At 39.0% G+C, this 12,254-nt stretch overlaps 1 protein-coding gene across 1 annotated transcript in view; it reads left to right on the top strand.

The window, feature by feature from the left end:
• Positions 1–7,064: 7,064 nt before the first annotated feature.
• Positions 7,065–12,254, top strand: part of LOC139729389 (nuclear receptor-binding protein-like) — a 55,427-nt gene continuing 50,237 nt past the window's right edge. Inside the window, exon 1 of the mRNA XM_071640317.1 lies at positions 7,065–7,274. Within this exon, the coding sequence (XP_071496418.1) occupies positions 7,146–7,274 (129 nt within the window). The 5' untranslated portion in view covers positions 7,065–7,145. The remainder of the gene's footprint in view (positions 7,275–12,254) is intronic.

Here is a 12,254-nt window from a genome sequence, read left to right as displayed (position 1 = left end):
ATTAGCGTAACTGATCACAAAATTCTGTCGATAGAGGCATGTTTTTATAATGCAAGGCTTTAGTGCCTGTTTTGTTTTGTCCTCGCGCGTTGTACGTATTTTCCCCGTTGGTTAAAATAGATTACTCCGGCGATTTAGCGTCGGAGTAATCTATTTCTTTATAGAGAAATACGAGGTTCTTAACAATTTTTGTGCAATTATGGTTGAAATATTTCTCACGGCAAAATATTGTGCGAAATCTCATAGTCATTAGCGTTGCCGTTTCTTTTGATCTCTTGTTTAAAAAGTAAATCAATTACTCTATAGATGGTGTTGTAGTCAAGCTTCATTGTGTTTGAAATCTTGATTAAAGAGAGTTTTGTACTGGTATAATTAATCAGCTTATTTTTGGAAGCAAATGAAGTATTATATTCTTGAGCATTTACTTATCTTTATCGTTTTTCTTAACATTTTGCCATGTCACCTAATCTTTCATATTGCAAAGATTTAGAAAATGTCATAGTCGTTGTTCCAGCAAGATCAGTTTCAAGTTAAGGAGTTCTGTAAAATTCATCACGACATTTAAAAAAAAAGTAGAAAATGTCAACGCATGTAACGCATTTTATCTTCTGTTGCTATGTCCAAAGTTGAGTGAAATATATTTTTGTTCTATCTATTTCTAAAACATTTAGTTAAATGAATTCACTTCATAAAAGAGTACCGTCACTGTGTCAAAACAAATTTCAATATTGCAATGACGAATAGAGCGTGCGGTTTAAATTTGAGGCAGGATAAGACAAAATAATGTTAGCAGTTTCCTGTCAAACTGGTTGTGTTCTTCAGTGGGCGCCTATACAGGCGACTCCCGTTATAACGAAGTCCTCGGGACCGCAGGTTTTCTTTCGCTATCGTTATAACCGAGGAGTAAAGTATGTTAAGATATGTAGATGATAATTAAGGGACACGATTTTTTTTTACTTCGTTGTATCGAGAATTTTGTTATAACCGTGTTCGTTATAACGAGAGTGCACTGTAGTCGAAACTTGTCGAATTCTCAAGTCCAGCATTGACTTCAAGTGGCAAGTTCAAAGTGCATGTGACTAGACACCCTGCTCGTTTTAGATATTGATACATCATACATTCCAAGTGTATTTCTTGCAACCTTGTAAAGACGTAGGTATTTTCTGTTTTTCACCACGAGGAATTTTGTACTGTCCTATATTATAGTAAATTGGAAAGAATTTTGAAAATTAGATGGTTTATGTGTTGGGATTAAGCATGTCATTCACTATATCCAACTGCTCCCAACGATGATAATGAATTTCACTCTTTTTATATGATTGTTTGATATTCTACGATGTTCTGATAAATCATGGTAATTTAGTTTTCATGCTATCGTAGCTATCGTAACTTTCGAGAGATAATTCTGGTAACGGCTAGGTCTTTCGTCTGTTCTTCACGAGGGTTGGTCATTCTGTGTGAAACATCGCGGCAAAAGAATTACGTGTTATGTCAATGGACTGTAAATGTAAAGGCATACCAGTTTTGTAGATTACCTATACAATGATATATTAAAGTAAAGTGGCTACGAGTCGTCAAAGATATTTTGTGAGATACGAGTTTCTTTATTGTCGGTAAATCAATTTCGAGAAAAACACAACGAATTTCCTGCAATACAATAAATGATGGTCATGTTTTTGTGACAGCACAATTCAAATTTCGTCGTGTTTTATGTGCCTTTTTTTTTTTACTATTCCGAATCATTGTCAGACAAGATATTGCCACGAAGATAGAAACAAGGATTCTTGGACATAAATAAAGACAACAAACGAAAGGAAATAGAGGTGATTAGAGGAGACGCGCACTGACGTTTTTAACTTGATGTATAACACGTCAGACCTCTTTTTTTTCGAACAATGCAAACACTGGTGGCACGACATCTCTGCATGTTTTATTAACGAGCTTGGATTACATAACGGTGGTAAATTTATGCAAAGTTGGAATGCTATGAACGGACCATCAGTGAATAAAGCTCAAATATTGTATAAACTCCTATAGTAGAAGCAACAATACGTTATTTCAAGGGAGCGTAGACTCACTTATTGTTGATGGCTTGGATCTTATTTTACAAGGGGAAACAAAAGACATGCATGTATTATATGACAAAGATTTTGGTCTTGGCATGTTCAATAGTTTTAAAATGCAAGGGTTAAAATTTCAACGTTACACCAGCTGGTTTCAGAGAAATTTCGGCATTGGCTTTCAGGTTCTTATGTTTCTCATTTTGGGAGTTAGGGTGGAAGGAGCAAGTTTACCTTTCATCATTATTATTGTTATTATCACGACAATTTTCATTATTATTCTCATTATTATTTTCATTATTTTCATTATTATCATTATTTATCATTATTATCATTAAAAACTTGTTCAATCGAAACACGATCTGCTTCTGATGCAGTATGAAGAGGCTAAACAGATTCTGAGATTTCCGTTGGGTAAAGTAGAATTGAGACATCGCATCTCAAGTTGAAAAAAAAAAATATGAATAATCATCATTTATGTCAAAATATCCACCTTTTTATCTATGTGTGTATAAAGTAATTGCAAATCATCGTAATGTGTGTGTGTGTGTGTGTGTGTGTGTGTGTGTGTGTGTGTATGTTTGTGTGTTCCTTGAATATGGTAGACATGAGTGTGAAAGTGAAGTGGTAATCTTCAACAATGAAGAGAGGTTTTTTTTTTTATATACAATTATAGTTTAATCACAATAACGATTGTAGCCCGTTACAGCCGACGACAATAGAGTGTAGAAACAATAAAAGCATCGATAACAATAATAGGCCTAATGTTTAACAGATTATCATAATTATCACTATATACCATGAAATTAACACAGTGATACCCTGTGCTAACCTTGCAACAATCATAGTGTTATCAATAATGAAGATACATTCTCGGCATTTATTGGATCAAGTATACAACCACAAACACGCGACACTGAATACTGAAAAACAGAGACGACAAGACTTAGTCTATCATAAACGTTGCCCTAATTGATTTAGTTTTAAACCAGTGCTACTGGTTGATAATATCATAAAACTAACGCGAGAATTCAGGTGTTTAGACATCTTTTCAGTCTGTTTTAGCTGACAGGCGAAATGACGTGTGAATTGTCAAATTCCGGTCTCTGTGTATTGCGTCATTTTATCCTATGAGGCATTTCACCGTAGATGGTGCTGTTCAAGAATTGGCAACAAATCTTGATTCGTTGATCAACAGAGTACACATTAGTGGACTATAAAGGCAGTGCACAGTATGTTGATTTGCGTTGATTCATACCCTGACCACGCCTTATGTGGCCATAAGAATATCTAAATATGTGCCATATGATTTCTGATAATGTTTCTACTTTTATTTTTTTCTTCAGATAACTTGGATAGGGCCTATACGTCGATTTAGGTTATCCCTACTCCAGTGCTGCAGCTATACACAGAACTGAACAAAACGCTTGAAAAAACTAGAAATGTCGCTATGGCAACTGGTATGCCTCCGCCATAATGCATGATTCTCGTAATAGGTCTATATAGTACAATGTCTTCGCAATGTGTGATGACAGTTTCACATAATTGGCAAAATATCAAAATGACAGGTTTGTCACAAATGTGTTGAATGTTCACTTTCCTTGAACTAGGTTTAATTGGATGAATGGCCATATTGTCTAAAAGTGCAGGTATTTGGAGATTTGAGGATTTTTACTTGACTTCTGACCCTTTCACAAGTTTAAGGAAGAAGTGAAATTTGGCAATTTCACTTGACCTTTGACCTTTTGGCAAGAACTTCCAAGAAAATCTCTAATGAGTAATATATACATACACAGAGACTCCAACCCAAAGCACCTTCTGATCTGGAGATTCTCCCGCCTGAGACCCCTAGCAAACGCGGGAGACTCCAAGTTGATGTGTGCGTAACTCCAAGTTCCTAGGGTTCTAGATGCTCTCTGGTGCTATCTAAGGCTTATTTTTTCACCGTTATAGCAATACGTAAGAAATCCTTTCCAACGGGAGACACAGAGCCAGGGCGGGAGAAATTAAATCTCAAGTGGGAGAACGGGAGATTTTGCAAAAATGGGTTTTCGGCGGGAGATCTCCCGTCGAAAATGGGAGAGTTGGAGCCTCTGCATACACTAAGTCTCAGGAAAAATCCGGGCAGGTATGCATAGATAAGAGGGAAATAGTAAAATTTTGAGCATTTGACCTTGACCTTTTGACCTTTTGACCTTTGACCTTCAGCATGTGTGCCCAAAAGTTGATAGGCACAACTTCACCCACTCATACATACTGATTTATACATGCCAAGTTTCATTAGGATGCCTCAAACGGTTTTTTAGTTACGCTGTCCACAAAATTGATTAAGGACGGAATGACGGACGGACGGACGGACAACCAGAAAACATGTAATGCCTCCGGCGACACTTGTGATGGCGGAGGCATATAAACCGAGAAAGAATGCTTGTACGCTTAAGTATACTGATTGAGTACGTGAGTTGCTCGATCAAACAGCTTTTACTATAGTAATAGGACACCTCGGCCTACTTTATTTTTTTTTTAAATTCTGATCGTGTTGCATACATTAGCATGCCATTCGAGGTTCATTGACAAACGATGAAAATAATGATGATGATGATGATGATTATATGATGATCATCATGATCTTACCAAACTCACAAATTGGCAAATTACAAAAACTATACACAACGCCACTGCACGCCTCGTTTGTTTGTTTGTTTGTTTGTTTGTTTGTTGTTGTTGTTGTTGTTGTTGTTGTTTTGCTATTTGTTTTTTGTTTCTTTTCCTTTTGTCAAGCAAACGCAGTCACTTTACCCCTATTTATATCTTACAGTCTTCATTGGTTGCCCGTAGAAGAACGTATAATCTTTCAAATTCTATCACGTCATTGAGGGAATAAGTCAGTGCCATCCCACTCGAACTCTTCGATCATCAAATCTTGGTCTTTTACAAATTTCGCGTTCTATTAAATCTTGGGGAAACGAGCTTTCGCTCACTCTCAAGACCACAGACCGTATAGTGGCGCCTGGTCTATGCGAGCTGAAGACTCAAACTTTTTAACGTCCTATAAAGGAGCAACCTATAAAAAATCATATCCTTGTTTAACCGTGTGCTGAAGACGGATATTCTTTCTTTCTTTTATGGCAATTTCAGTCATTTTCTTTTGGTGTTAGGCCCTAAGCTCCTTTTGTTGATCACAATGGAAAATGGCGCTATTCTATAGAAATTGTATGTATATGTATTTCTATTATCATGACGATGATGATGATGACAATGTAAATATCAAGTATTACTACACGATAACAATATACTACTACTTCTACTGCTACTACTACTACCACTACTACTACTACTGATGATGATGATGATGATGATGATGATGATGATGATGATGATGATGATAACAATAGTAATCACACCCTCTTGTCACCTTTCACCAACAATCTAGTGCATGGGGGGGGGGGGGCTACTCTGTGGCCCTATTACTATAAAGACTCTGGGATTACTTGAGATTTCTACTGCTTAGTTTTCTCCTTCTAAAGTTCTTTTCTCCTCACAAGATTGCATTCTCTTGATCTTCAGCACTATATAGGCCTACTTTTTTTATCACAAATATAGGCCCTATTTAATTCGATGCTGTCTTAGATTATCTTTGGGATCACATGCACTATTACCCAGATGCATAGAAACAACATCTATCAATATACTCTCTGTATAGGCCTAAAGATGGGAATGCATTCATTGTGCATAACCAATGTAATAAATAGGCTTACATTATAGGCCCAGTAAGCCGGCCTACTGATAGGAACTACATGCAGAGAGACAGATAGGCTGACAGAGTCTACAGACAGATAGATTGAAGGATAGATGTGTCAATAATGAAAAAAAAAAGAACTACCCTCACAGTGATGATTGAAGAATGCGTTCCTTTTATTATTATAAATCAGTGTCGATATAATAAATGTATAGGCTAGTTTTCGTCGATGATTAAGACGTATTCACCACCGAAAGTGCAGTGGAAGGTCACCTCCCGATCCTAGTTTTTATTAACCGACGTCTTGGTGCTAAATGTTAAGGGCTGATGTGAAATGTCTGGGAAAGGTGCGATTTTGAACGAGGTTGATAAGGTACTGTGTGCCATTTTGAATAATAGATATGCATTGTAGGCCTACTCAATAATGGGTGATTTCAAGTTCGGGATTATCGCTGGTAGGCTTTATGTTGAGACAGCACTGTCAACAGCTCGTAAAAGTGGACATTTCCGCGTGAGTAATTTTTCGCGCTTGGTCAGACAAGATGAACTTCGAATGTTTCTAAGTCAGCGGGATAAAAACATTTCAAAGTATTGTATTACATACAAGCAAAACAAAACAAAACAAAAATCGCGAAAATTTCCTCTTTACAGCACTTAAACTGGAATCACCCAGAACAATGTGTACTGTGGTCCATTAGCGTTGAAGACTTGAAGTGCACTGCTGCCCTCTATGTAATTTTCACACTGCAGTATTTTCTGGCTCGTCATCTACTTGGCTAGTCATCTTTTGAGGAACGTTACTCACTACGTTGGTTACTGAAGTACACTGTACTAGTAGTTTGAACTTGTGTTAGTTTGGACATACAGTACTGTAGTAAATTAGGCTACAACGGAACGAATGAAGATGTTGTGGATAAGTAAAACAAAACAAAAGAATGCATTACCGATAGGTCATCGCGCGCCATTATCCCAGAGGCATAATGTACGTGTGTGACGTGAGCAAGCGAGCGCGCGCAGATTACTCGTAGTCGTCGCAAGTGCATTATTCACCCACGGTACTCGTTCGTGCGTACGTTACAGAAGCTGCGCAAGAGCGGATCGGATCGGAGCGAGCGCGCCACCACTAGTACATTCATTTTGAGCTCCATGGGGTATGCATGCTAAACATCCGCGCTTACACACACACTACAGTAGTACCGTCGACTAGTAGCTCTCCGCTCCTTACGCAGAATTGTCCTTGCATATACTGACTGTGTACTGTATACTCTGAAAGCAGCACAGCGACAAAGACATGTACACATCGTGACAATTCCCTTGAAGACTCTAGTTTTTTGTTCTAGCGCCCGATGATGCCGGTCACGGGAGGGAACGACGAAAGAACTAAGTCTCCACGGGACAGTGGTGATGAAACTGACGACGAGGAGGAAATATTAGAGGATAGTCCGTGTGGAAGATGGCAGAAGCGACGGGTAAAGGTACGTACACATTACCGTATAGACGGCCGCTACCAGCTACAACGTGTCTGTATCATTCTGCTGCGTGTGTATGTAAACCGGTGTATGGTGCTCTCGTCTGCAAGCTTGCATTGGGTGCACAGCTTACGTAGAAATCTACTGCACCATTTCACCACTGCACACACATTGGTTACCGGCTGTAATCTAATCAGCTGCTAATTGAACCAGACTGGTGCTAACATTTTAGTCGAGTCTATTTTAGTATTATTGACGGTACATTGAATACCAATATCAGTGATCATGCGAGTGGTGCATGGTGATACCTTTTCATAGATGAAGTTGTGTTTTTTTGTTTTGTTTTGAACTTTTTGTTTTGTTTTGTTTTTAGTAGCCAACCATCTGACCATAGAGTACCGTAGTTATGGGTAAACTCGGCCTAGCGGGTAAAGTCGGCCCCCAGCGCGCGCATCACAAGTAGTTGTACTGTGCGCGCTGGGGGCCGACTTTACCCGCTAGGCCGAGTTTACCCATAAACTACGATAAGTGTCCCGGTTTGCGGCCGCATAGATAAGGATTTTTCCACTCTGAAATGCAAACTTGCAATTCCTTCATCCCAGGTTAAACTTACATTGTAGAGCTTGTCCACTTGCCAATTCACGTTGTTGTCACCATTGCAAGACCAGTGTCCATAGGCATCGCGATAGTAAAAAAAGACCACGGCCGCGACCTGGTACAGCGTCCGCTGGTTCGCGACAGTGATAGCTCGGTTCGCGGCCTGATGTACAATTCCTATTTGACCGAAAGATCGGTCTGTATCTGTCCGTCGGGGAATGTTCCGCGGAGACTGCGTCTGGCTTCACGGATCCCCTCCGTATACAGACCGAAGTCAATGATGCCAGCTCCTGTGTGGCAGTAGCGCACAGATCAAACGTTACGATAAACCAAATTTCAGACAGCTTTTTTACATTCAAACAAGTTTGACATGACATGACACATTATGCAGCAATATTTGGGGTTAATTTCTCACATTGTGCAATCGAAATGCTCACAGTAACTCGGTTATAATGCAGAAATTTTATCCATATCGCAACATCGCCGTTCGTTAGCCGTAAATCGCCATTTTGAATCTGTAAACCAATCACATGCGAGGTACGTGTTTTAGTAAAAAAAACACGTAGAAACTACCTCGCATATGATTGGCTAATAGATTCATACTGTATGTTTCTGCAGTTTGAACGTGACGACGCGACGGGCTGGTTGATGTGTGTTTTACGTTGAAAATTCTACCGAAATGTTGGATTATTCATTAATCTTGTGAGTGTAGTGTATTCTTGAATAGTTGATTTCACTATACACGTGTACAAGCTTAAATTTGCCGACCTAGGGCCGTGAATTAGACGCAATCGAGAAGGGTGAGGTACCTCACCCAATTTTCCATAGAGACAGTCGTTAAGAATATCCACACAGCAATGGGTACCGGTACCTTCCGTCTGTCTACGAAGGACAGCGTTAATGGCAAAATATAAAAGAGTCCTCCGGTCAGACGGATCTTTCTGTCTAAATTCCTATGTGCGATACACGTGTGCTCCGCGATCTTCTGCTGAACGCCTTCATTTGGCTTGCGAACGTTGCGTAAGCACCAAGTCCCGTCGCAAAAGCGCGTGAAAAGGGCTGGCACGTGTGCACTGACCACAAACAGGGATTGCAGTTGTGGTGGTGTTACTGTTGTCTTTTTCATGTTTTTTGTATTTTTTCGATCGTAACATCCACTTCCGGAAAAAAATGGCGACCCACATCGGCTTGCGAAAGTTCTATTTCTATGTGAGGACATGTATTCAAAATCCATGAACATCAGGAAAATGACCAAAAATAAAAGTCCAGTTTCTTAGACCCCTTGTTCCTTAACTGTGATGTTGAAAAGTACCGATAATGAAAGTCTGGATGCGAGATGTCGTCATTTAGGTGAGAATATTTCACTTTAGGTGGAGATTTTGCCCATGTCATTGGTTGATTTTTGTAGATTACAGTAGCAGTGTGTTAGTGAATGTGTGGTATACATGTATAGAGCTAACTACAACTTTGTATACACAGCCCTGTCGCTGTACACAAGTGTCGCGACAGGGCTGTACCGACTGGAGGCATCGTAATCTTTAAATTCTTGGGCGCCAACACTATTCTGAATTTACTATACACCATATTTGTCAGTCAGACTATGTAAAATGAAAACTTTATCTATTTAGCTTCCGTCTTTAGCTATCGATATTGATATACAGATATCCAACTTACCGAAAATGAAGCCTTTTTTAATGGTATTCGCAGCAGAAATCACAGAAATGATTCGAAATATCGGCACAGCATAGTTTTGTTTTGTTTTTCTTTGCTAGAAGCGCATCCATTACACAGTCTGGCCTGTATTTCTCTGTGATAACGAGTCAAGCACATTCAGAAACCCGCATTTGTGTATTTTTCCTCGTAAGCGCAGGGCAGAATCGCCACATTACTTGTATTTTCTGTCTAACATTGTACATAAATGTCTTATCCTGGTACACATTATGGTAGTTGAGTTAGCACTGATTACCAAGAGATTGTTTGCCAATGAATGGGGAAGGCTCCAACACTGCAGATTCTCAGTGGATGATTTCAAGTTCAGTGCTACAGTAGTGCTAGTGCTAATGCTGTCTCAGCACTAGCACTGGCGATAAAACCGAACTTGAAATCAGTCAGTATTGGGAGTTTGACTTCAAAATCAAGATGTACAGTATTCCCAATAGTTGGTGCTGGGCCTGGTGTTGAGTGTCATCTGCTGAGCCAAGTTCCACCATTTGTGTAGGCAATGCCTTTTCCCCATTAGCCAAAACTAGCCCCTACACAAATAGGAATGATCATCTTTGTCATTTCAAGTTCAGTGTGACTGGTGTTACGTAGCATTTGCTGTGCGAGACCCAAATTCACGTCCATAAGAAGATGCATGTTGTAAAATATGGACACGTGTACATTTGTCAAGTGCAGTGGTAGCCCACGTAACTTACACAAACACTTTAGACATGACTACACAAATCTAACCCAGGAACAATATTAAGATGTTGTATTTTGGAGAAGGGATGAAATTTGTGGCATTTTGTCTTCTCATGTGTCTAGAACTACAGTAAGTGCACTCAGTCATGACTACATCGCTTGATATTTGACTTTGACTACGTGCCATCACTTTTTTTGGTTGTTATTGTGCAATTCCTGTGGACTTGGCAAGTGCTTTGATGCAATCACCTACATGTAGTGTTGGGGATCAAGAATTGTGATCTGTATCATTGCGTTTAAATCTGACCATTGGTGTTGGAGCTCAATTTAAGGCAGTTGTTTGGGAGATAGCAGTAGCACTCACACCGAACTTAAAATCACCCATTTTGTGTTGGAACAGCAATGGTTCTATTGAAAGACGGGAGAAAAGAAAGACAAACAGTTTCTGTGAAGTGTAATGCAGTACACACACAAGGAACAGAAGTCCCAAATACAAAGTACATATTTTACATACTGTACATACATAGGCCTACACGTAAAGTGGACTCCTGTTGAATAAGTCATCGTGACCAGCAGTTTCCTTTCGTTATCAATATCGAAATTTCATTATAACTAAACAAGTAACATAGAGCAGATAATGTTGTGGCCTGAATTTTTATTTCGTTGTAATGAGAATTTAACAGTCTTATATTTGGGAGTGCACTGTACATTGTACATACTGTTTTGTACATCATTCATGTTCAGTCTATAAACTGACAAATAACACAGAGACTTCAAATGGTTGAATAAATTCTTTGTTTAACTGAAATTTCTTTATGGAGATAACACAGACAGAGAAACACAGGGGGTTCCCAATTTCGTGAACAGACCCATGAATACATATGCGGTACATTGTACATGTATCCATACCATCATCCTGTCTGAATTGAGAACAGCAAGTGGAGAAAGAAAGTCCCTACATTGTATGCACTCCCCTTCCCCCCCCCCCCCCCCCCCCCCATTGTAAAGTTTCCAAAACACCAGACAGGGCCCAAGGCCTACTAGTGTTTTGTCTGAGAGGCAATAGGGCGTAGCCAATTGCTGACATCATATGGCAATTATGGCATCAACTTTTTGCAAGCATGTGTGCTCTTACACGTACATTGTATGTACAAGCACTGTAATAACATTCAATGGCAGTACGCTATTTGTACACTGTAGATATTTGTGTATGTTTTGCATGCTACTGAACCTAAACAGTTGACAACCAATGTCTACAGCCAAGACCTCTGGGGCATCTCAAAGTGAACTGAATGCATCATGATCTTCTTCCTATTGGCATCACATGCAAGTGTATGTTGTAGATGGTCAATTAGGAGTGCCATGAAGTTAATCTGATGTCAAATTTATGCCTTATCTTTAATATTTTGCAGTCTTAACTTTTAAAATGCAAACAGCCTGTATTATTAGAAGTCAAAAGAAATAGAGAAACAGTTTTTAAAGGAAATCACTCTGCATATTGAATGATGCACTATCAGTCCAAGGTTGTTTTCTTCTTCTTCTTCTTCTTCTTCTTTTTCTTCTTCTTCTTCTTCTTCTTCTTTTTTTTTTTTTTTTTGGGGGGGGGGGAAGCTCCTATACTGTGCTCCATTTCACATAACATTTTTATTTTAAAGAAAGTTCAAAACAAAGAGTATGGTTACAGCAAAAAAAAAAGTATGTTTTTGAGAAATTGCTTTGTTGAAGAAAAAATTTGAAGTTATTTCCTTAATACTTGTACCTCAGTCATACACATGTACATCTACATTGTACATGCCTATTTGTACATGTACATTGATCTGTACAATGCCATTGTTTTCATTTTATTTTCTTTGTCCTGATTCCCTGTTCTATGCAAAGCTTACAAGTATAAAATATGCACGTACAATGTACACTCTGAAGACGAAATTGCATGCAAGCAGTTACAACTACAGTACTGTATACTGTATTAGTATGCCTACATGGTAC

The sequence above is a fragment of the Diadema antillarum genome, unplaced genomic scaffold, assembly GCF_040938485.1.
Source record: "Diadema antillarum isolate AM-2024a unplaced genomic scaffold, OU_Dant_1.0 seq00000238_RagTag, whole genome shotgun sequence".
Lineage (NCBI taxonomy): Eukaryota > Metazoa > Echinodermata > Echinoidea > Diadematoida > Diadematidae > Diadema > Diadema antillarum.
The sequence above is the reverse complement of the archived record's forward strand: the minus strand, read 5'-3'. Positions and strand labels throughout refer to the sequence as shown.